Source organism: Aythya ferina, assembly GCF_964211825.1.
Source record: "Aythya ferina genome assembly, chromosome: 1".
NCBI classification, from domain to species: Eukaryota; Metazoa; Chordata; class Aves; order Anseriformes; family Anatidae; genus Aythya; species Aythya ferina.
The window spans coordinates 183,235,137-183,260,711 of record NC_140296.1 but is presented as its reverse complement, the minus strand read 5'-3'; the positions used below and the strand labels follow the sequence as shown (position 1 = coordinate 183,260,711).

The 25,575-nt window shown below is 35.9% G+C and overlaps 1 protein-coding gene across 11 annotated transcripts in view; it reads left to right on the top strand.

Annotated features, from left to right (window-relative positions):
• CADPS2 (calcium dependent secretion activator 2) overlaps positions 1–25,575 on the top strand; it is a 314,451-nt gene that overhangs the window by 285,071 nt on the left and 3,805 nt on the right. For 10 of the 11 annotated variants that reach the window (XM_084507238.1, XM_084507237.1, XM_084507234.1 and 7 more), the window contains 2 exons: positions 4,984–5,091; positions 24,260–24,364. In XM_084507238.1, the coding sequence (XP_084363364.1) occupies positions 4,984–5,091; positions 24,260–24,364 (213 nt within the window). Of the gene's footprint in view, positions 1–4,983; positions 5,092–23,583; positions 23,681–24,259; positions 24,365–25,575 lie in introns of those variants that run through there. The other variant, XM_084507228.1, reaches the window with a different exon arrangement.

Here is a 25,575-nt window from a genome sequence, read left to right as displayed (position 1 = left end):
GTTTGCATAAACACTTGAAGAATCATGGCTGAAGTTCTGAAGGGCAGTTATCACTTAAAATACACACCTTAGCCCTTGCGAAGATTGCTTTTTAATCTACAAGAAGATACATGACAGGTGAGGAAAATGCATCACATTTTTTGCATTTAAGCACAATAGTATTTTTCATAACCATGTAAGAATAAAATGCTACCTTTATAATGAACCAATTATACAAAGCTTCCTGCCTGGCTCAGGCATTTGATGTGTAAGAAATGAAGGAGATGGGGATCTTGTCATGAGTACAAGTAGTTTCTATTCCAAAAATATGGAATCTCTCTCATTCAAAAGCACAAGTGATGAGCCTTGAGTATTTAGATGAGAAATTTCAGGCAGTGAAATTTTCCAATGTGCTCTTTCATTAGGTGGTGGACACTTAATAAGGAGTTCCTGTGTTTCTCACAATAGCCCCCTCCAGCTCATCACTCCTTTTCACTTCATTGTTACATCTGTGCTGTGGCTAAAACTCCTCCCTCCAGCATGCAGGGGAGGGGAAAGGGGCAGAGAGGACAGCAAATACAAAATAGGAAGAGGTTTGTTATTATATGGTTGGCCCGTAACATCTGTTCTCATCTTTGAAAAATGAATGCTTTGACGGGATAGCAACTTGAAGACTACATTTCTGTCTTGGTAACATCAAGAGTACGAGTATGCTTAATATTTTCTGATGCTAAGAAATGTGCTGTGGCAAATGCCAGAGAGTAAACATCATACAAGTATTTAGAAATGTACATGGGTTTTACTGACATTCATGACAAACCTGCATTATAAAAAGCTGAAATTTAAGTGTATCTCTCCTATAGGGAAAAGCTACTATCAGTAGCAGTATTAAACTTGTTGCAGAGCTTTCAGCAGCAAAATATTTGAGTGTCTAGAACTCAAGGCAATGCAGCATTACTTTTAGCCAGATGCTCCATCACCAGTGGTAGCATGCGTGTCATTCATAATAGAGTTTTTACATCACATTTGAAAATGGAAAAAAGTTTTTAAAAATTTGCCTCCCTGTTAAATAGACAGTATGATAGTGTTTCCTTGTTTAATGGTGAAAGATTAAGCTTTTTCTTCTTTATCTGAATTTGTCACTATAAAAAAGTGACTGTCGATCTGGACCCACCTACCAGTGTAGTAAATATAATAGTAAAAGAGACAACCTGCACCTGTAGGATTAGGTGTAGCAGCAGGAAGTAAGAGCACTTGCAGTATATAATTAAGAAGGATTTTTTTTTTTTTTCCCAAACAGCATGTTCATCTTGCCAGGTTAACTAGTGATTAACCCTAAAAAAGAATGTGCTGAAGCCTACACCCTTGTTTAAACTCATTCACTTGCCAGTGTATTCAGTTACTTGTGTAACCAGTGACAAAGTAACCCTATTTACAACTCTTCATTTCCTGGTATTTTATTTGATGTCTTTGTGTTTCCAGTTTCTCCATTCATCTCTTTGTTTGGTTCTCTTTCATTTTCAGATAGGCAAAACATCTTGTCTGTGGTTCTGAATAAAACAAACCTACAATAACTTTTTATCTATCATTATAAAAAAAAAAAAAAAAAAAAAAAAAAAAACTTCTTTTTTCAAGTGGAATTTTTCAGACAAAATGCATTTCTAAACACTTATCCAGATAAATATACCAGGCTAAATATTTCTCCCAAAGATGTGTAAATAACTCTCTCACATTAACTGTTGCAAATGTTCTGCCAGAGATTCAAAGGAGAAAAAAATTATTTTTTGAGTACAGAAGAGATTGGATTGCTAAAGATTGGTCTGATATTAGTAATGAAAAGTCCACTGTGACAGCTACTTAAAGTATATTTCAGTTTGTATTTTAAGGTACATCCAATTGCTTTATTATTATTATTTTTTGTTAGCCTGTTTCTTTTTTTCTGAAACTTAATAAACCAAAATAGTAGAACAATGATAGGATCATGTAATCAGAGGTTCACTTCTGATAATCCCTATTGGGAAAAAAAAAAAAGTTAAAGCATTAACTATGTTTTTCCTATTCATGTTTTAGTGCTTATAATAGCTTTCGTTTCTTCTTTCACATGTTTAGAGAAAACAAATAAAATCATTGCATCCTGTACAGAGAGATAATATTTGGTGATATACTCTTGATTCATTTAATGTTTATTGAGTTTCATCTGCCATAAGCAAGATGGTTAGTTTGCAGTGATTTCAGTGAGTTTTTAAGACAGAAAGTCATACTTATAGAATATTGCTACTCTTCCTTATCCAGATATTTCTACTGTAGGCAGACACTGTTTAATAGGAAAATTAATTTTTTTTCCACAGCAATTTCAAAGATAATTATCCTGCACACATTAAAGAAGAATGAAGTGTTTTAAAGAACTGTAATTCTAATTGGTAAATGTCACCAGCTGTTGCAGTTACTCTTACTTGTGTATATTCTTTTAATGATTACATTCCTGTGCCACAAGATACATGAAAATATATTCACTAGGTGTGAAATTCCCATATGTCACAGCTTCAAGACTAGGTAAACATCTCAAAGATAAGGGGAGAGTTGATGCTGATGGGAAATGTTATTTTTCTGGCTTTGGCTGTCTGCAAGACAAACATTTTTTTTATTGAACTTAGTAAAAGAAAAATTTGTGTGAATTGAAGAACCAGTAGGTTTTAGCATTCAGTGGAAGATTCATTTTTATATTTAAATATGTATCTCCAAGAATTATAAACAGGTATTCATTTGTTAGATTATCTCTTTCACCCACCCTCTGAGATTTAAAAATATTTTCCCATTGTGTCTCCAAGTTAAAACTAGTCTAATTCCTATAAATTTCCTATGAGGTTTTAGAAAGTACATGTGATTTCAGCTCTTGTCGTATGGTATACTGAGGGAAAATATGTAGTTTTCTGTTTTCACTTGTAATCTAGTTTCATTTAAAAAATATTTCTGTCAACTTTTAATGAAGAAGGCATATTTTTTTTGATTGGAATTCCTTGATTTCCATGAACCATTTTTTAATCAAAGAATGATTTTATCTGTTGTTTTTTTACATTTTTATTTCTGTGTTTAGGATCAAACTTCGTAACTCAGATTAAATATAAATGGTACTGCTTTCCTCTTAATAGTTTCATGTAGGCATCTGTATGTATGTGATAAGATTTTTAAATGAACTTTCATTACCTCTGGAATGACCAATGTAAATGTTCCAAACATTTTAAGTTTTTCAGTGTGAGTTGGAGATGCTAGGACCATTAAACCATGTCATTCCACATTTAACTATTATTTTTAAGAAATCAAGCTGTCATTCATGCAAATTAGTAAATGAAAAAGTAAAGCCTATTTTGGATCATATTCATGGTAGACCCAAGGAAAAGAGACAAAGCTCATGATCCAGGAGGTTTCATTCACTGCAGTTTTGAGAGGAGAACTCTTTCATCCTGTTAATTCAGTGGCAGATTTTGGACAGGTAACAGTTTGGGCATGTTTCCTTCCCTTTTGTGCTCAGACCTGTTTATGTACATTATAATATGTTGCATACGTGATAATAAAGAATGAGAAAAAGTCCACTTCTAAACTAAAAGGCAAGCCTTACTGTGAAATATATGTAAATAGTTTAACTATATCAGCCTGTTTGTGCATATAGGTCTTTAAAATATGCTGAATATTTTACTTTTACAGCTTTGCATCTGTCTGTTTTGAGACACTAACAGCTTCTGAGAAAAAAAGAGATGACTTATACCTTGGAATTCAGGGACTAAACACAACTGCCTTTGTTCTCCTTCGCTAGAGCTCTTTGATAATCTATGTAGAATCTGAATTTGAATCCTTTATAAATAGCTTTGTGCCAAAACTAGTAAAATAAGTTATAAAACAGCCTTCTTTTGCCTACCATGAACTTAAAAACCAAACAACAATTGTTATTTGGGAGCAAAAGATACTTTTACAAGATACTTCCTGACACAGAAGACATTCCAAATTGCTTATGCTCAGTTTTGGTTCCTGTTAGAGAAAGGTGAACTCCTGACCTGCTTTGCATATGCTACCAGGAAAAACACATTGCAGGCTATCAGGGTAAGGGTTTAGTGTGAAATAAAATAAAATAAAATAAAATAAAATAAAATAAAATAAAATAAAATAAAATAAAATAAAATAAAATTGTGGATAAAGAGGTCCAGAAATCCCAACTAGGCAGGAAAGAGCAGCTGCAGCAACCACTCTAGCTGGCCTGACGTAGGTGCAGCATTTCTTGACCTGTCCTGTGTTCAAGAGTGTGGTATGAAAATTATGCCTACTCTGCTACTCCTAATGACATGGTTTGGTGCAAAAAGGGAAGTATTTCAGTCCGTGCTCCTTCCTAGTCATCCTCTGAGCTGACTATGCTAGTACAACAGTTTCAGAAAAATAGGGCTACTCTCACACCAACATTTTTGTGTCATTGTCACCAATTTGCTTTCACTGAAGTGCTTAAACTTCGTATCAAAATTAGTCAAACCTAAGTCAAATACAAAGTTCAGCTGTACATTGAAACCAGATGGCAACAAACCTGAGGCAATGCAAAAGGAACTCTGTGGTGTTTTTTAACCATTTTCTGAATGTGATAGCAGAATGGACCTTGAGGGTGGGATGGCTATGGCAGCCTCACCAAGGACAAAGGGGAAGATGTCCAAGTTTGCCATTGATATGACAAGAACCATGACTTCATTCTTGATTCACGTATGGCAAAGCAGGTTTATGACTGAAAGCATTCATAAGTTGTAACATTGAGAACTTTACTAATAGTGAACCCTCCTGGACTTGGTAATTAACTCAGAATTTACAGCAGATTTACTAAATGCTGTTTTTACATATATGAGCCTTGTAATATCATCTCAGTTTTGTATATCATGTATATAACCATGTATAACTTCTTATATGTCTCAGTTGTTGCATGGTGTTTGTTTCCATTCCCCAGTACTCTATGTCCTTGCTTTGTCTCCACAGAAACCCGGGATGGATCTAGCAGATACCTACATTATGTTTGTTCGACAAAACCAGGATATACTTCGAGAAAAGGTCAATGAGGAAATGTATATAGAGAAGTTATTTGATGTAAGTAACTCCCCTTGCAAGGCTTGCTGGTATCACTACTACACTGTGTATAAGTGCATTTTGATGATATTCAGCAAGCCATTCAGATGTTCTTCCTTGTTGATTGTTTTTTCTTTTGAATTTTATATGTTGTCTTCAGCTATCAAGTGTGGCCTTTCTTTATTTTCTGCATGGAAAAATTTTAAGTGCTAGAAGGCATAAATAAAAAAGTTAGAAGTTTGTTATTTGAAATACTCATTTTTCCAGTGTGAGTAGTACAATTTTATGTTTCAATTTTGAATTTGTTAATGGAGAGAATTGGATTGATGTAGTTTGTGGACTCCATTGCAGAGTTAATTTCTGTAAATAAGGAACTTCTACATATCTCTGCTTGGTTGTATACAGAAAGAGGCCAGCTATGCCAGGTGTACCTATGGGTTTGAGTGGTACTACCATGCAACGACTTTCGGAATTTTTTCTTATGGTATTTTTAGTTGAAATTGTTAAGGTCCTAAAGTTTGCCATTCATTGAATAGTTTAATTCCTATTCAATATTTTGATCCTGCTTCTTCATAATTCTCTTCCTCATCCTCAAGGCCCACACAATGCCAGCCAGCTCTGTGTCTTTGTACTACTTTTCCTCAGCTTCTCTGCTAACTTCTGCAGCCTCCCCCCAGCCATTCCTCTACCTTGATTTGCCCTTTTTTCATTAGAAACAATCACCTACTTACTCTACCACAATTTTCCTCTTATGAGGTTCTCCTATAAGGCCACTAGCATCAGTCCTGGGCATATTTCTGCTTAATCAAGTTCTGTCCACTAATTTATGGTGGTCAGGAAGTATGTCCTTTTCTGACTTGCCTGAAGCAGAAACTTTGGGTGACGTTGTATCAAATTTTTGTATAAATTCAAAGAACTACACATGTAAAATACAGTTCAAAGTTATTTTATTATAAACTTGAATCAATTTACATGACAATGATGTCAGTCACTTATAATTATGCAGGAATTCAAACATGGAAATGCATCATCTCTGACACTGTGTAATGCAATCCATTGCAAAACAAATTCTGGAATATAATACACACTTCAAAATGTATTTATTTGTGTGTCATCTCCTAAGTATTTTAGAAAGCTTTGCTGGCAGTTTCATTTAATTATGCAAGTTACAGCAAATGTTTTCATAACAGCAATTCACAGCCTTTACTGTGACACTACAGTTGTGGCAGTCACAGAAGGTCCCATAACATAGACTCTCAGCCATGGTATGTCATGTCAGTGTTTGTTGTTTGTTAGACTGGGTGGTCAAAATGAGATTTATCTCTCAGATTTTATATTTCCAGACACTCCCAGGCAGCTTTACAAAAAAAAAAAAAAAAAAAAAAAAAAAAAAAAAAAAGTATCATCTGTTTTAATAAGCTAAGTGCTAATATGTGTGAAAAGAATGATTTTATAAAAGCTTTGATGCCCTGCAGGGGTAGAAAAATTATCATCCATCCAGCTGGCACCTTCACAAAGTACTAAAACCATATTAGCAACTTCTGCTTCAGTTTGCTTTTGCACTGAATCTGCAAGCATATGTTTCATTTTCAAGTTTCTATTTTTTGTTTTTCTTTGGGGTTATTTTTGCTTATGTTGTAATTTTCTGAATGTTAATAAAATTATGTGCCTAAGGCCAAGTCTAACTCTCACTGGAGAGACCACATTGACTTTGTTGATGTAATGGAATTGGACCAAGCCTTAGGCTACGTCCACAGCAGTAAACCAAACAGGGCCAAGGCAGAGGCCTGAGAACTAGCAAGTGATCATCTATATCAGTAAGTCATCAGTATAGTTCCTATCTATCAAAATTATGGCATGATTTTGGGTTAGGCTAACCACCACTAACCCAAGAGACTCAGTACTATTGGAGTTAACATGGGCTGAGGACCTCTCCCAAGTTTTACTCCAGCAATGAAGCTTTTCAACACAAGGAAAAAATTATGTGTCAGTTGCAAGCCATGACATACTACTTGTCTTAGAGACACAAAGCCATTTCTGTCCTCCTCTATTCAGTAGTATGCGTCATATGCTATCATGGCCAGTGGTTGTTGCTGCAAGGAGGGAGAAAAGATGTACATGGTTTTTGAAGCATGATGTGTATCAAATATCTATCTGTACCTTTAGTTTTCTTTAGATATGGCAGTATCACATTTCTCCATAAGATCACACTAGGACATAATCAAAGGAGAGAATCAGACAAATGCACTAACAAATATGTAAGTTCATAGCAAATGAAAATTTAAAACAAAGGTGTTTTAAACGCTGTGTAAACTCACCTTTCCCAAAATTAATTCAGATTTATAATAGTTTAATTGAGCAAGAATTTGCACATGATTATGGAAGATTTAATGTGTTTTTTTTTTTTTTGTTTCCCTTAATTAGTGATAAAACGAAACCTAGATGCTGTTTATAAATTCATTTCTATCAAGTCATATTTCAATAGAAAGCATAATATATATTGAAGTTTCTGTGTAAATATACTTCAAGCCATTTGACTGGCTGCAGTTGTACATGACTATTGTTTTACCCTTAAAATATACAGTATCTCTATCAGATAAGAAATCATCAGCCAAGCAACTCAGGAAAAATGCATGTCTGTGCTTCAACCACTGAAAAATCTGAAAAACATTTGTTTTCCAGAATAACCAAAGCAATCAAACAAAAAAAGAAAACAAATAAAACATACAAAAAAGACTGTTCTGAATACTAGAAGTGATAGCTATTAATATAGATGAGATCAGACCTTAGATGCCATTTTAATCAAAAAATGTATGCCTACCAATTATTCATTCATGGATTTCATTGGATTGATTTAAGGCTGCTTTATGCTAACAGCTATTACAGTGACAAAGAACATGGGATGTCTACCTTATGAAGTAATGGCAAAAAATAGGCACTGTTTTGTGGTGGTGCTTAAGAAGCCTGGAAAAGTATTGCCAGCCTATACAAAATATGAAAATTTGGAATAGAATTTAAACTTGTGATATAATTTTTTTTTAAATATGAGAGAGATGCTCAAATCTCCAGGGAATTGTGAAAGAAGACTAGGCTGCAGTTTCTCTCTGAACCATTTTCAGCCATTTAAATCCTATTCTTCAGTGCCTTTGTTGATCATGCAGCAGAACCCATGCAGTTACTTTTTTCTTCTATTTCTTCTGAATTACTTGCTTCTGGGTACATTTCATTCTTCACCTCCTCAGGAATGGGTGTAGACAGCATTCAGGACAATGTGGCTTGGTGCTCCTGGTGCACCAGTGGTCAGTGTGCTATCCTCTTGTTCTCCAACTTCATCACCAGCTTTCTAGTCACAAAGAATTCCTTGCTTGGTCAACTTGTCAAAGGCTGTTATGGCTTTTTGTTTTCCTGTTGTGAGACATGGTCCTCTTCCTAGGATCAGCAGGGAATTTTACCTACCAAATTCATTCCCATCACAGAAAATTATGCTCTCCTCTCATCTGTAGCAGTTTATAGTTGGTGGGTGGGAGAGGGAGAAGGGAGATGTTGATTGTTTTTAGCACTGCAGATTTTAAAGAGCACTAGCAAAGTTTTGTAATGTGTTGTACACATGGATGATCTGCAGCACCTCTGGCTTAAATGTCTGTTCCATGTTTGTGATTCCTGAAGGGTTAATTCAGTGATCCATATGATTCCTTCCAATCCTGTATGCCACTGGAGCAATCTAAAACAATGAAGTTACAGTGGGACTAGTTTATGTCTCTAATAAACTCAAATAAAGCAAATATTTTCTACCATTAATGCTGCAGTGACTCAGACAGTTTCAGTGTATGGCAACCAAACCATAAAGACAGGCACTCTGTGTTTGTTATTAATCTAATGATTTAGATTTGCAATTATGGTCCAAAGCATCACCTATTATAGGTGACATATTTTTCTTTTAAAGTCTAATAATTTAAAGCAAGAAGTGATTTTTTAAAATAATATTTAATAAATTTTTAGAAACAAAGTTACACTTTTCAAACACTGGTTTAAAAATCTTTTCAGAAAAGACTGTATTAGTAGTATCGGGTGAATGGAAAAATGAAAAACCTAGGATAAGTCTAAAATACTACTTATATACCTCTTATTTATAAAGGTAATGTGCCCGATGGATGATGTAAGAACATTTGTGCTGTGTATCTGGTCACAAAATTATCGGATGTAAAAAATCCATGTAAAATCCATGTAAAAAAATCCAGCATTAAATTTCCCATGGAGCGTGGTTCAACACTATCAAAATCAATGGAGTTTTACTGTTAACTGCAATAAAAGCAGTACTATGTCCATAAAAATGTCAGGTTATCATCACTGCCTAGATTTAGATTCATGTTGCTACCTGAATTTTTAAAATGAGACTAATGTCTCCCTATTCCTGAGCATTTAAAATGACATCAGACTTACAAATTAAAACTGTTTTCTTTAGAATAAATAAATTAAAAAAAAAAAGTAATTTTGCATAAAACGCTGTGTTAATCATTGATGTAGTAGTTTCTGTAGTAATGTAAAATTTGTAAGTGCCACTTGGATAGATTCTCAATTTCTTGTACTTGTTAATTGCACCTGAAGAATGGATATTATTGTCTTTTCAAACATTTTCCCTTTAAGATAGTCTTCGTTTATTTGCCATTAAGAGTATTATCTTATAGGTTATGTTTGTGTTGGGTCTGTCATGAAAAATTTACCGTGTAAACAGATGTATGATTCTAATTTTAAGACTATATATGTAATGAGCTTTTATGCAATAATTGCTTGCTACATTAAGAAATGATTTAAGGGAACCATTTTAACCCATCAACATTTAATCACTGATACAATAATTTTCCACTTTTTTTAGGCTTTAATTTCTGGGAAAACTGCACAAGCCTACCATAAATACACAAAGTAGTCAGTGCTCACCCCAAAAAGGCCAGCATTGGCAAGCAGGTCACCTACTTAGCTTGTAAATGATGGCACTTGTTAGCAAAAGTTAACTTTGTCCCTGCTACCTCATATCTTACAGGTGTTAAACTGGTGTGGTGTGACTGACCAGTCCTGTTGGCTTCACAGGGACTGCTCATGTATGTGACTGTCCTCAGGGCTATGACATTGTTATGAATAGTATAAATGCTTAAGCACTTCAGATTTCCATAGCTCCTTTTGGCTTTTGTATTTTAAAAGTCCAGATGAGATGTGATATTTAATTTCTGTAAAAAAAAAAAAAAAATGCTTTTTGCCAGGAACGTGATTCAGATGCTAGGATGCTAGTATTGGAACAACCACCTCCCTCAACCTGCTGGCCATGCTTCTTTTGGTGCAGCCCAGGATACAGATGGCTTTCTGGGCTGCAAGCACGCTTTGCTGGCTCACCAGCCAACACCCCCAGGTTCTTCTCCTTGGGGCTGCTTTCAATACATTCTCTACCCAGTCTATGTTTGTGCTTATGATTGCCCTGGCCCAGATGCAGGACCTTGCACTTGGCCTCATTAAATTCAATGATATTTGCACAGACCCACCTCTCAAGCCTGTCCAGGTCCCTCTGGATGGCATCCCTTCCCTCCAGTGTGCAGTCAATCCCACTGTCCATGTCACGGACAAAAGGTGTTAAACAGCGCCAGTCCCAGTACTTACCCTGAATGCCACTTGTCACTGGTCTCCACGTGGAGATTGACACGTTGACTGCAGCTCTTTGAGTCCGACCACCCAGCCAATTCCTTGTGCACCAAGTGGTCCATCCATCAAATCCATGTCTCTCCAATTTAGAAACAAGGATGTCATGTGGGACAGTGTCAAATGCTTTGCACGAGTCCAGGTAGATGATGTCAGTTGTTCTTCCCCTATCTACCAATGCTGTACCCCATTGTAAAAGGCCACCAGATGTGTCAGGCATGATTTGCCCTTAGTGAAGACATGTTGGCTGTCACCAGCCACCTCTCTGTTTAGGTGTACCTTAGCATAGTGTCTGGAAGGATCTGCTCCATGATCTTGCCAGGCACTGATTCATTTCTCTTTGCCATAATATCTTCTAGTAAATTTTTAGCAAATGCTGCATTCAATTGAATCATTTATTTCATTTTTTCTGACATTTTAGGAAAAATAAAATGTTAAAAATGTGCAAATGCTTCTTCCTGGCAAGTGAGTTAATCTCAGGCTGGTGTTGCACAGCTAAGAGGAACGTATATTTTACATGTGGGCTTTCTATAGTATCAACTCTTTGTGCTGCTCAGGTCTACCTTGAAAGCAACATTACTGCAGTATTCAGTACTCAACAATGTTTTATTAGAAAAACTTCAGTTGTAATTTTTCCCATTCTCACATTGGTTCCTGTCACATTAATTTTAATAAGTAATTTTACCATATATTGTTACATAATTATTTGCAAGTGTGTGATTTGACAAAATATCTACGTTTTGATCTAGGTTATATGCCAAGGCATCTTCAGCAAGTTAAGACTAGGTAGAACTGGTTAAAGGCCACATTTGAATCAAAAGCTGTGTTTGTATTAAACTGAGAAACATGAGAGGACCGTGCCTAATTACTTAAGAGACTCAACAAAAATGGATTGTAGCTTGTTGATCTTCTTATTTCTTTGATAAGTCAGAATAATCTTCAAGAAATATGTGGGCTTCTTTCTCGGATTCTTGAAATTTGATCACAGTGCAAAATTGTCCTTTGGCGCAAACCCAGAAATACACATCTTTGCATGATGCACCTGGACATATGTGGCAGGTCTGGTAGAATCAGCTAATTAACAACACAGGCTTAAACAGGCACCTCATCTGGCAGTGTAGTTAGTTGCCTGATGGTGCTCAGCAGGATTTGGTAGTGCTTTTTATTTTTCTATCCTAATGGTCTGCTGCCCACCTAATTTTGCCTTATTGTCAGCCACTACTTACCGCAGCTTGAGGCCCTCCCAGGAGGCTAAATTATTATCAAAGGATTAGGGAGATGTAGCCTTGCAGCTCTGACATTTCTGATTACTTGTCTATGCCAGAACACTAATTAGCTGTGACTAATTAAGAAAAATGTTCCTGCCATAGAAAACCATTTAAAAGAACTGAGAAGTAGAAAAGCAATTGAAAAGCTGAGCAGTGCTCAGATTTTCTGATGCTCTTTAGATTTTCACCAAAGTCTTAACTCACCTTTAATTATGTCTAATATTTTATAGGAAAAATAGAAAGATCTTGATATGAGAACCACTCTGCAGCTTTCTCTAGATCTAGAGACATTCTTGTCATTTTAAAACAGTTTGTCGTGTTGTTTTTGGTAAAAGAATTTTAGAGTAAACTGTAGGCAGCATCACCAAATGTGAACTGAAAAAATGAATTATATTAACATGCTCAAATATATGAAACTCTTCTGCAAGATGCAAGCAACATCTTACAAATTTGCTAATCAAAGTCTGTTCAAAGTTCACTAAATTATTTCTCATGATTTCAAGTAGATTCAGTCTTTTTTTTTTTTTTTCTGATAGGAATCTCTGTAAAAGAAAAACAGTTCATTTGAAAGCTGAAAAAATGTAACTCCCTTCTGATTTCATATCATATAGAAGTTTTCTTTGATTTTTTTTTTCTTGAATATGCTGAGAAAAGGAGTGCCCGCTCTTGGAGGGTGCTGATTATGCTGCTATCAATCCAGCAAAGCTCAGTACTGTTGAAATCAATAGGACCACAACACACTTAAAGCAAAGCATGTGCTTCAGAGTTTGCTGCTTCAGGATCAGAATATTCAGCACTTTGTAAGCTGTTTTACAGCGTAGCTGTGAGTGTTTTCTCTAGAGGAAACCGTAATGCAATGGCTGGTTTTGATATGTTTTTGATATGATACATTTATCCAATTCTTCAGTTTTGATTACATTTTTAATTTCTGAATTTCGATCTTATTATGTATCAAACAGTCCAAAAAGATATAAAAATGTTTTTTTTGTTGTTGTTGTTGTTTTTTTTTTCTTTTTTTTTTTTTTCTAGGACATTATTTATCCCATAGCCCACTCTTAATTTGGTATTCATGGAATAGATGTCTGCTACCCTTTTCACACTAATTTAATCATATTATTTAAATCTTCCCAGCAGGGGAGTAAGATTCTATGAAATAGATATTCTGATATCTTGCTAAAAGAGCTATTGCTCTTTGGGTATAAAAAGGAAATAAAGAACTATTTTTAGGGCACTAAATCTCATATTCTGATATTCAGAGTGTCTTTTGCAGTTGTACCCACTGAATTTCCAGAAATATGTAAGATCACTTTTTTGGAAAAAGAACAATGTATGAATTGCTATAAAAAGGCAGTTTAAAATGTGGATCCTGAGTCAAAGCAGGAAGACAAATAGGAAAAAAAATATCCCAAACTCAAGATTTTACAGCCAATTCTTTTTTTTTTTTTTTTTTTTCATCCTGAGGGAATTGTATCATAAAGGAAGGTGGAACTACCAGGTTTTTCGCTTGTTTGTTTGGGGAGGGGCTTTAACACTGGGAACTTCCAGTACAGTTTCCCCATAGACATTTCTGGTCTATACCGCTCAGTCATTTATTTAATGTATTTAAATGCATCTATCCGTCACTCACAGTATCCATTCACTAAAAACAATAACAAACTCTATCAAATAAAAGAGAACTCCTTCCAACATCCAGGCACAATTTAGTCCTTTAACCTTTTTGTCCTGCTAGGCACAAAGTAGCAGCGTCTCATTCCAGGCGCTGCATTTTTTTTCTTATCTCTATGGCTTGAAATGTGTCTAGCAACTTAATGGAATCAATTGAGCATGGCCAACTATAAAAATATAAAATAGCACTGAAACTTTAGATGAGTCTGTCAGTAAGTGTTAACTGTGGCTGTAGCTTTCACATTCTACGCAGTCAAGAGAAATCAATAAGGATTGTACCATTTATATTGTCTTATCTAATGTTTGTTCACCATGAAGTGCCAGGCACAAGCACCATCTAGGGAATATTGATTTCTTGATGTACTGTAATTCACACACATCTAAACAGCAGGAGAACCTTGTGGTTTCTGAAACCCTACTTGTGGGTTTGATATTTTTACTTGTATTTCATTTGGGTCAAGCTTATTTTAAAAAGCAAAATCAAATAGACGCACAACCACATTGTTGACCACAGCACAAGAAAAATAGAGTCAGAAAGTATAAGAATAATGTGGTTTTATTATAAAGGGTTTGAAGTAACAGAAAGAGGTTGCTATGTTGTAAGTCAAAATAATACCAGGTGAGGCTTCTGCAGAGTGCTCTGAAACCAGCAACAAAGTTAGTGAGTCACCAGCGGAAGGAACTTCTTAACCTGCTTGATCAAGGAGAACTGAATCTTTAGCACTAAGTGTGCAAAAAAGTTTTGATATAGATGATTTTCTATAAATATTTTCAAGTGTTTTATCTTATGTTTCCTTGATTTACACAGCACTGGCTGTCCTTTGTCCTTTGACTGTACCAAAATCAGTCACAATGTGCAAAACATTACAAATAACAAATAGAAAAATGAGCTCAAATATGTATATATATATATATGTACACACATATATATATATCAACCCAGCTGTAAAATCTGCATAGTTGAAAGAGTGCACACGTGCAATAGGGTCAGAGATGGAAAGGAACACCTGTTCAATTGAAGGATGCTTTCTCCAAAGAGACGAGGGAAGGAGAGAAGACAGAGGGAGGTAGGAGGCTGGACCTCTGCTCCGCATTAGCGCTGCTTGGTGTGGTGCCCGATCGATATGACATAGGAAAGGAGTGGCTACACCACTGTGCAACTCCCTATCAGCCTCTCAGCTGCATCCAGCCCTGTCGTGTCCCGCTACAATACCATGCAGAGTAAACGGATGATGAGTCAAGATTGCTGAGGTGGAAAGGAATAAGGTGCGTGTAAATATTCACACAGAGGAACCCCTAATATTTTAAATGCTTTAATTAAAATATGTTTTACCTCATTCCACGTATAGCAGGGAGTCTAAACAGAAGAGTCCAGGACAATAGCTGCTGATGTGAGGGGGTACCTAAAAGCTGCATCACAGTTTGGCCCAGCTTTTGTCCACCTGGCTTTTGGTACCTGGTACAGAGGCCTCCCTCAAGGGACTCCCCGGGGAATACAGGATGGCTGGGTATAAAAGCAGGTGTGTGTGTCTCTGTTACGTGCCTTACAGATAGAGGAAAATTGGACCTTCAATATTACTAATGCTACACATGCATTTAGGAAAACTGCGTAAAATTTCTGCAGCTATGAGCATTCATAGGGTTTGTAAAACTAGATTCCATATAGCAAGAAGCTGGTGTTACAATGATGAAAAACTTGGTCGTTTCACATTATGTTCATTTGTTTATTTTGAGGATCCAAGCTGGCTTTCATTTCAAGGTCACTCAAGTGATGTTCCCCATTCTGTGCCTCAGAGGATGTTTGCAGATACACCCAAATTGCAACACAACACAGTACAGCGAGACTGACAGTGTTTGCTCCAGAGAGTTTTAGCACCAGAATAACCTATGGAAGTACTGTTCACAGATAGACTGTGTATCCAGAGTGGAGTAGGGGAACTGTTTGTGCTGTTAGTCTGTCACAGTCATGAGTATATTATGTTAGTACCTAGTGTTTAAGATCAGAACAGTGACATTACATATGTCCAGGTAGGGAAGGAAGAGTTCTGCATGTCTAATTTTGCAAACTTCCACTGTGCATCTACCATATGTGAAGAAGCCAGTAAAAAAAAAAATAAATAAATAAAAATAAAAATAAAAATAATAATAATAAAGTAGAATAAACATTGTAAATTGCTGTATTGTTTTGTAGCAATCTAGTATGCAATGTAGGCAGAGATGAGGACTGTGTATTTTCTACTAAATATGTATGTTTATTTGTGAATTGGCAGCAGTTCCATAGCAACTAGTCAGATTCTAATTATAAGCCTGTTTTAAAATGTGAAAAAATGACTTTCTTCCTGAAAGATGAGTTTTTCGTACCTAAGAAGTTCTTTGCTGTTTCAGAAAAATACCTTTTTTTTTTCTATAAGTTTCAAAGATTCTTAATATGTTTTTAAATGTGCCCCATTCTCTCTTTTCTTCTTATTACTGCTTTCTGAAAACCAGCCTGCCTAATATGTTTCTGTGTGTCACCAAAATATCTGATCCAGCAGCTGTTCACTTGTTTTTTGTGGTGAGTCCCACTGAACAGAGTCTGTCTGTCAGGGTTTGAGTTCCTCTTTCTACTGAGCTCTTTTCCCTTTTCTCCTGATTACTTTGGGTGTGACAGTGAGACTCCTTCATTCAAATAGGCAGGGAAGAGACTGACTCAAGCCCTAAAGTGTTTGGTTCATCAATTAGTCATTCATAAGAAAAACAAAATGTTTTTGAGGTCCCTGAGAGGTTCATTTGGGTAATGACACAAAAAAAAGGCAGAAGAAAACCAAAGGAAGAGTCCCACTGGAAGAAAACCTTTCTTCCTTGGCCAAGCATGTGTACAAAAGGCAAATTAATGTCTGCTACAATCACACGTGGGAAAGGAAGGGAAGGGAAGGGAAGGGAAGGGAAGGGAAGGGAAGGGAAGGGAAGGGAAGGGAAGGGAAGGGAAGGGAAGGGAAGGGAAGGGAAGGGAAGGGAAGGGAAGGGAAGGGAAGGGAAGGGAAGGGAAGGGAAGGGAAGGGAAGGGAAGGGAAGGGAAGGGAAGGGAAGGGAAGGGAAGGGAAGGGAAGGGAAGGGAAGGGAAGGGAAGGGAAGGGAAGGGAAGGGTTTGTAAATAGAGAGAGTTCATATTAGAAACCACTAAACTAAACAAATCTTGGTCCTGATCCCTTTATCACAGGAAGTAGAAGTATTGAAGCAGACCACAGTATGCGTTTTTGTTTGTCTGTTTTCACTTCTTTCTTGTTGCATGTAGCTGAAATTTAGGCTGTGAACATTTTTGCACATACCCAAGCCAAAATTCAAAACGTGGCTTAGCATTTCAGGCCTGTAGGAGAAAGCAAAACATGGAAGCAGGATGAAAAATTGAGACATTTCCAGGAAAATGGCTTGATTAATGGTGCAGAGCATTAGAATCATAAAACTGTGGTGAGGTGGAAGAGCTTTGTGTCAGCGTCTTGATACAAAGTAGGAGCGCATGAAGGAACAGTGAGCTTGAGAGTATTTCAGCAGGAACGAGTGATACAGCAGTAGGGGGACTTTTAGACAGGTCCTTGAATGAAAACATGGGAAGGAATTGAAGTAGAAGGGAGGACTGTAGGTAAATAGAGTTTATTTGTATTACACTTAATATTTATTTAATTGTTTGCATTTTCCAGATCAAGGGCTTGAAACATCTGATTTTTGGTGTAGTGAGAAGGTTTTGTTTGTTTGTAGTGCCTGCTAACCCTGTGATTCCAACAAGGCTAACTGGGAATTTTCCACTTGTGCTTAGCCTAATTTTTATTTCTTTTATTTTTTTTTTTAAATGAAAATTCCTAGGGGAAAAAAATGCAAAAAGTAAAAGTAGTGACATGTTGACTCTTGAACTTTGCGAGCATTTAAGAATATGCAAAGGTAAGCCCTGAAACCTTCCAGGTCTGATGTCTGCAAATTAAAGGGTAGATATATATATATATATACACTGTTACTGGATAAAAGAGTATGATAAAGCACCGTTTCAGTTTTAGTATTGTATTGATTATATTTTATATTCTGTAAATAATAAAAAAACTATTTTAGTGTGTCCTGATATAGTAAATGTACAGGAAGTGTAGGTGAGGAAGTTGAGTTTGAGTGGTGTCCATAAGTTGGAGATACAATTCTGTCTGTGTGTTGTAATGTCAGCTATTCCTTCCCATATTCATCATGCCATGAAATTTAGGCCACATCAGTTTTCTGTCATAGCAGCCTTTGAAACAGAAGATTGATATATATATATATATATATATTCATTTTTCAGAGATATAGTATAAACTTATGTGATGTTCTAAACAGAAAGATTACTATCTCTCGCTCACTCTGCCCCTCCCTCCACTCCCCCCCCAGAAGAGCCAGGTGCATTACAGTAGCTGCAAAAAGATCCAGGCTACAAGTATACTTGAAAATTGTACTGTATCTAGAGGTGTTGTAGTTTCTATTTCTACAGCCAGAGGCCAGTTAAAAGACCATTTCTGCCAACTCAATCTTACTTTCGCTAGTATAGAATCATATCTCAGTAATATGAAATTCTCTGTTGATTCAGTAATAATGTTGAGACATTGGAAAGAGAAAACAACACTTTTTCATGGGCTTCCTGCAGAGGCAGAATTCTGAACTTTGGGTAGAATATTCTTTCAAGGATGATACCATGAACTCAGATGCACAGCATCAAACCTAGACACTATGAGCATACATGTGATGAGAAGCCACATTCTTACAGGGCTGGATCACCTGTTGCAGAAGGGCAGTGACTGTTCCTATGAAGCCATGTGGAACTGGTAGCAGGGTGGGAAAACTCTAGTTTGAGACCTTTCTCTTCTCTGAGGTTTTCCTTCTTTTCCTTCATTTTCCTGGTCACTGAAACAGTTATCTGCACTGGAAATGCAACTGGAAGTGCCTCACAGGCTGGGCCACATTTATAGCCAGTGCACTCTAGCAAAGGTAAGTCACTTGGGAGATAATTTGCTCCTCTCAGGGCAGTAAAGATACAGCAGGGAGCACTGAGAGGGTACTACAGCAACAAGTCATCAAGTTATAGTCTCCCTCCAGCAGAAAAAAATTGTTATTTTAATCAGTTCAGAAATCACCAGTGTCAGGAATCAGAATTGGTGGGGCAAGTGGAGGGTACAAACAAACTTTTTAGATGCACATAATTGAATATTTTTGTCTATGTCTGCGTGTAGTTCCTCAACCTTCAGTGGTTTCTCAGGCATTCTTAATTATCAGGCTACCTAAACCTGATGGAAAAGCATAAGCATCTGATGCAAAATTACTTCATTGTTGTTCTTAGCTTACAACTAAATATTTTTAATTTCTGGGGGAAAAAAAAATACATATATATTTTATATATATATATATATTATTTTTTTTAATGTTAATTACTGTTGACTTGATTTCTTATTTCAATAATCCTGTGTATATTTAAAAGATGCAGTCATTTTTCAGACCACCTTCTGATGTGTCATGGTGGCCTTTTGACATGTCATGCTTGAGAGTTCCTTCCCCAATTTTTTGTTTGTTTGTTTGTTTAAGAGTTACCAAGCCTTTCCAACCTGCAGGAGAGCTTGTGAGCTCTTCACTGCTCAGGTGAAACTCCTAATTTGTGTGGGTGAAGTCTATACCTAATTTTAAAAGTACTGTAACTTCTAAACCTCAGAGTGTTTTCAAAGGCACTATAAATAACACTGGTTTCCCTTATTAGCATCAGCATTTAACAAAAGACATCAGTGTGATTGTTCATATTTTACCAAGAGGGAAATAACTTTTGCAACTTACATTGGGAATTTGTTTCTAACTTTTGCTACATGTGTTTTCAGGGAGTAATTTATTCTTAAATTGTTTAACAAATGTTGAATGTTTTTAAAGTTGCTTGACATGCTACTAACGCTATCAAAAAAATTGAAAAAATGTTATAGCACTGGCTACAGCAGCTTTAGCACTTAGTATTTATCATGCTTAAGATATTTCTTATGCATTGTGGCTTATACTGCCTTTGATGTGCAATCTCTTCAGTGAGAAGAATACTTTGTTATTGTTCCTAGTAGGAAAAGTAGAGCCGAAGGAAGTAAAAACATCCCACAGTCATCTGAGCAACTCAGTTCCTAATCAAGAGTGAGATAAAGGCTTCGGAAGGAAGATGAAATGTGGTTCCTAGAAAAGCTGTTACCCCTGCCATATTCAGCAGAAAAAGCATTTCAACAGTGCCCATTTGTCAAGAGCAGCCAAGATACAGAAACTCTATGGGGTCCTGTGTATCAGATGCTAGGAATACCAGGTCTGGGAGGACTGAGGCATTGTGTGTTAGCATGTATTGAGCCTCCTTCCAGGTGGCAAACAGCTGCACCTTTTTATAAAACTTCAAAAAAATAAATGTGAAGTGCTTGCTTTCAGCCGAGAAGTGTTATACTTAATTGAACTGTTCTGCAAACGTGATAGCCCAGGCACCCAGAAAGATGGTGAATATTTAATATATTTGTTTTGTGTTTCCACCAGTCAACAGAATAAAGACATTCCTTAACTACTTCTCTTTAACTCGCCTGAAGAAAGCACGGTATGTTGCTAAATCGCCTTTCACCGGCCCTGCCGAGAAACAACTTTAATCCTTGTTAGAAAATTGCAGAGTCTGGGCCCGACAAAGAGCTCCTGCCCGGCGCATTGTGAGTGCGGGGAGCGGGGCGAGGGGAGCCCTTTACAGCTGCGTGCCTCCAGCCCGCCTCAGCTGGACTATTTAGGCAAGGAGGTTTGTCAATCCCTCCCCACAATGGGGAGAGGTTTTCAGTGCCTGTAGCCGTGCCGAGCCCCGTTGGGGATCAATGCTGGCCATTCAAGCTGCACCCTCTTTCATTGCTTTGGTTTGTTAATTTAAGACTAAAGGTCCGCTGAGGGGGTTTAGGGTGTTTAAGAAAGCTGATGAACTGTTTAAGAAATCTGATGAACTGAGAGCGTTTATAGCCCTGGTGTGGCAACTACTGGCACTGAGGGAGCTGTGTCCTTGTTGACCCTCTTGTTATTAAAAATGCACAAGTGCTGCGCTTCTCAATATTTCAACACTCTTTCATTGTCAATACCACCTTCTGAGCCCTTCAGCTTGTTGCTTGCTCTAAAGATCTTCTTAGATTGGGTTTGAAAACTTCACCTTAAACACTAGATTAGACTGATGTTCTGTTTTCCGTGCTCCTGTTGATTTGTTGAACCTTCCCAGGGCTGGAAAGCAAGTAGCAGCTTGATGGGGAGACGGGCTGCTAATATGATTTACCAGTCTACAGTCATGCACAATAAGTGTGAATAAATACGGGGGTCTCACAGAGTCAACCCTAGCCTTTCCTTTTCTCTTATTTTTTACTTTAAAAGAGGTATCTCAGGAAAATGAAGTGAGTAATGCATGCCCTTACAGGAGCTGGATGAGCTATGAATAAGAAAAGGGGGGGAACAGGGAGGCAAACATATTTTTGTTGAAGTGGTTGGCTGCTGTTATGTGATGTGCAGAAAAATATATAATAAACACTTACTGCTTTATTCTTGCATAGATGACACCAAAGAATATAGCACTAATACTGCATCATTGGCATCTACAAGAGTCGACCTGTCCTTCCAGTGCTATTACTAGTAGTGGAAAAGTGATTTTTTTCTTAAAATCTGTTAGAAGATTTTTTTTTTAATTGTTATTACTTAAAAAGTGTGTAACAAGGGCCATTATCAAATCAAAGCTTGTGAGTTTTTAGTAGGTTTCCATAAGTCACAGTGGATGCATCCCAGCATCTCTAACATGCTCACAATTGCCAAAACATGTGGCCTTGGATTCCACCTCTGAGGCATTTCCAGCACGGTGCATTTTAGCAGGTGCCAGAAGAAGTAACAGGGAAATATTTACCTTTCATGGCATGAAGTACAGCAGATCTATGCTTATACAGTTTCAGTCTATTCCGAGTGCACAAGACTCAGAGGTGTAAGGCCAATAGTAAGCAGGAATTCTAGTACCTCTAGTACCTCTAGGAGGACACTAAAAATGTACTAGATGGGGTTTTTATTAAAGATACTATGACGATTCTTCAAAATAAGAATACATCTTTTTCTAATAACAGTTGCATTTTTTTTCTGAACAATGCATGTTGTCAGAGGAGCAAGTACCATAGTATCATTTCACAATCACTGAATTAAAAAACAAAACAAACAAACAAACAACAAAAAAAAAAATCAAAGTTTAACATTAAAACTGGTCAGGAAAACGTGTTATGTTATTTTAATTCACAAATTTGAGAAGCAAAAGTAATTTCCTCTGATTTCTTAGCTTTCTTTTCAGTGCAGGTAAGCATCACAGATAGAGAATCTTAATTTGAACTGCATCCATCTTAATTAAGTTGTCTATCTGGATTTTAAAACAAACGTTTTGCCAGAAGACAGGGCCTTGGTCTATTCTCAGTGATCCTGCAGCATTCAGTGCTGGTGCAGGGGGCAACTGATGACAGAATTTTCAATCCTGCCTGGAGTTTCTTCTTGTGAGCAAGTTTGAGCCCCTTCTGTTTTCTGCCAGTTGTTTTATGCAAAACAAATACATTATAGATGTTGCTGTATTTTTATTTTTGTTTTTAAATGCAAAAATATCAGTGTTGAAATAAAATGTACTACTAATATCATGCTCTCTACCTTGATTATGCTAAAGATTAACAACTGTAGAGTCTGAGTGGAAATACATGTATAATAGTTGGGCTCATCTTACTGCGAATTACAATACATATTCTGGATAGAATGCTTGGTATATGAATTTTCCTGCTTATTAGATCAATAGAGTTCTCGGAGTGAATAAGCTCAAGTGTATTTTATCTTCTAGACAACTGTATACATACAACACCTGTCATTTAAGAGCTGCCACTTAGTAACTACTCTGACACATTAAAAATATTTTGCAGCTACATATGAAGGAAAACAAAAGCAGCATGCATGTAATCCATGAAATAATATAATTAGTATGAGAATGGCAGTCAGTGATAAAAAACAATATTTTATAGATACCGAATCAGTCCCATATTTTATTGAATAAATCAAATTACTTTTATGAAATGTGTAGCCATCTGCATTTTGTATGGTGTGTTTGTTCACTGCTATAAAATAGTAAATAGGAATATAATAGGAGAAACTCTAATAAAATGTAAAAGTAATTACTTTCCAGTGGTTTAAAATTAAAATATATTTTGACACATTAAACATAAATGGAAGTCAATATTACATGAAAATCTTCTTTTTTATTTCAACCTTTTCTTAAAACTGATAGTTATGGTGAAATGAGACATAGATTCCTGTAAAGAAAAAGTATTCACATATATTTTATACTATGTATTTAAAGCTTTTTCCAGAGAGCTTACATGTTGATTAAAGAATTCTATTTTTGTCCTTTGCTCCATCCAGCAACTAGTAATTTTTTTCATCATTTCCTATATATATCTTATTTTATTCATTAATGTAGAAATGACACATGTAAGATCCTTCTTCTGAATTACTTTGCAAAGTATATTATGTATAAAATGCTGCTTTTTAAAATATTCACACTTTCCCTTTCTGCATGTCGATGTATTTTGTAAAGACACAGGAAATTACATGAGAAAAGAATGTAAGCCTCTTCCCTGTGGGGAAAGGAACAGAGCTACGACACAAACTCTTTTAATCTCTCACTGCTAAAATGACAAAAATCCCTTCCTTTTTACAGTTTGACTAAATGACATCTGGTTGGTATTTTACAGGAGGGGGAGGCAAGCGGCTGCAACTATATTTAGTAAAATCTCTTATAATCCAGTTAATGGGAAAGAACTATTATAGTAGCTATTTGGATCTGAGCTTTTTTTTTTTTTTTTTTTAACGGTAGTGTAGACACCAACAGCAGAGAGCTTATTCTTGCCACATCCGTTTGTGAAGCTTTGAGTAAAAACATACCCATGCCTAAGATATTAAAAGGAAATAAGGTAGGCGGCAATTATAACCAATAATTAACATAAACCAAAAGCTTAATATGATTATTTTGAGAGAGGTGGAGGGATGTTTTGACCACACTTACATAAAATTACAGTGTATTTCTGAAAAATTTCCTTAGTAAAGAAATGATTTGAAAGAAAAAACAGAAAGACAGGTTTGTTGATGCTGTTTTCTAGTTTGGATTGCAAAATCTAGGTAGTGAAAAATCTCTCAAGATATCATCCTGCTTGTTTTTTTCCTTGGTGTTTAACTCACGTAACTGTGTACTTAATATCCATTCTTACTGACAGATAGCTAAGTGCATAGCATGATTTTGTTTGAAAATGTTATAACTGAAAAATAAAATGACAGTTGTTAATTCATGCAAAGAACAGTCTGGGTCAAGTTATTTGATTTCCTACTGACCCATGCAATTCTCTTAACAGGAAATTATATCATTGTTGACTTCAAGTGCTGATCTGTGATCATTTCAAAGTGTTTCATTACCTCTCATTACCAAATCTGTTAAATGGATACTGCAGAGTTGTTTGGAGTTGTTTTGATGATTTTTTTTTTATCCTTCTTTTCAGCAATGGTATAGCAACTCCATGAAAGTCATATGCATGTGGTTGGCTGATAGATTAGACCTTCAGCTTCACATCTACCAACTGAAGACTCTCATCAAGATAGTGAAGGTAAAAAATATGTATTTGACTTATATTGCATAGTGAAGAGAGCAAAGTGATGAAGTATTGAAGTATTAACATGCATATATAGATCACCTAAAACTGTGAAATATAAAAAATGTGAAAAATGTGAAATAATGTCATGTTTTTTTGCAGTTTTTCTGTTTTTTTTTTTTTTTTTTTTTTTTCCACAGTTGTTGCAAATTTGAGAAGAATAACAATTTATTAAAACCTCTAAAGTTAATATGTGCAATAATAACTTTCAACCATTCTGCCCTGACTGAAAATTTTAATTGTTCCAATAAATGTCAATAGATTGCTGCTAGCACTACAGTAATTCTGTACAGTATTCCTAATAAATTAGTTTGTCATATTACTGTTTTTTTTTGTTTTGTTTTACTTTAATAATCACAAAAGCAGTCTTGCTTCATTTTTCCCACTCTCTGAAAAATTTAACTATTATTTTCATTATGCACATACAATTACGAGGTTCAATTGGGAAACAATGTTCAAGATACTAGATGACATTTTATAATGATTCATACTCTGGCATCAGTATCAATGGAAATCCCAGTCCTTCCAGTCCAGTCCTGTCATTTAGACTGCCAATATGAAATGAAGTGCAAAATACCTTTCAATATACAATTACAGGCTACCTCACCATAAAAAAAAAAAAAAAAAAAAAAAAAAAAAAAAAAAGTTCCATCCTAACTCCCTTGTAGATATTACTTAATACTCCTAGGAAAGAAAGAGAAAGCCATTTCAGAATTTTTTCATTTTAATTCTGTCTTATTTAACTCAGAACATTCTTGTTAGCTGTGTAAATGTGCAATAGGAAGCACCTGTTGTCAATGACAACCTTCATTTCTCCAAATATTTTCTAGTGAAGTTCATGCAAGACTGTAAAGTTGGAAGAATTTTAATATGTAGGCACTACCATTGCAACTTGTACTTCCTGAATTCACTAGTTTAAAATAAATAAATAAATAAATAAATAAATAAATACATAAATAAATAAATACATAAATAAATAAATACATAAATAAATAAAAGAAGAGGAAGAAGAGGAAAAGAAGAGAAGAGGAAGGGAAAAGAGGAAGAGAGGGAAAAGAGAGAGAGAGAGGAGAGATGAAAGTCATAAGGTCACCATGGCTCCCTGAACCACCCAAGCTGTTTTGTTGGTTTTGACCTTGACTGATTTCCCTGGAAGCAGGATTTGG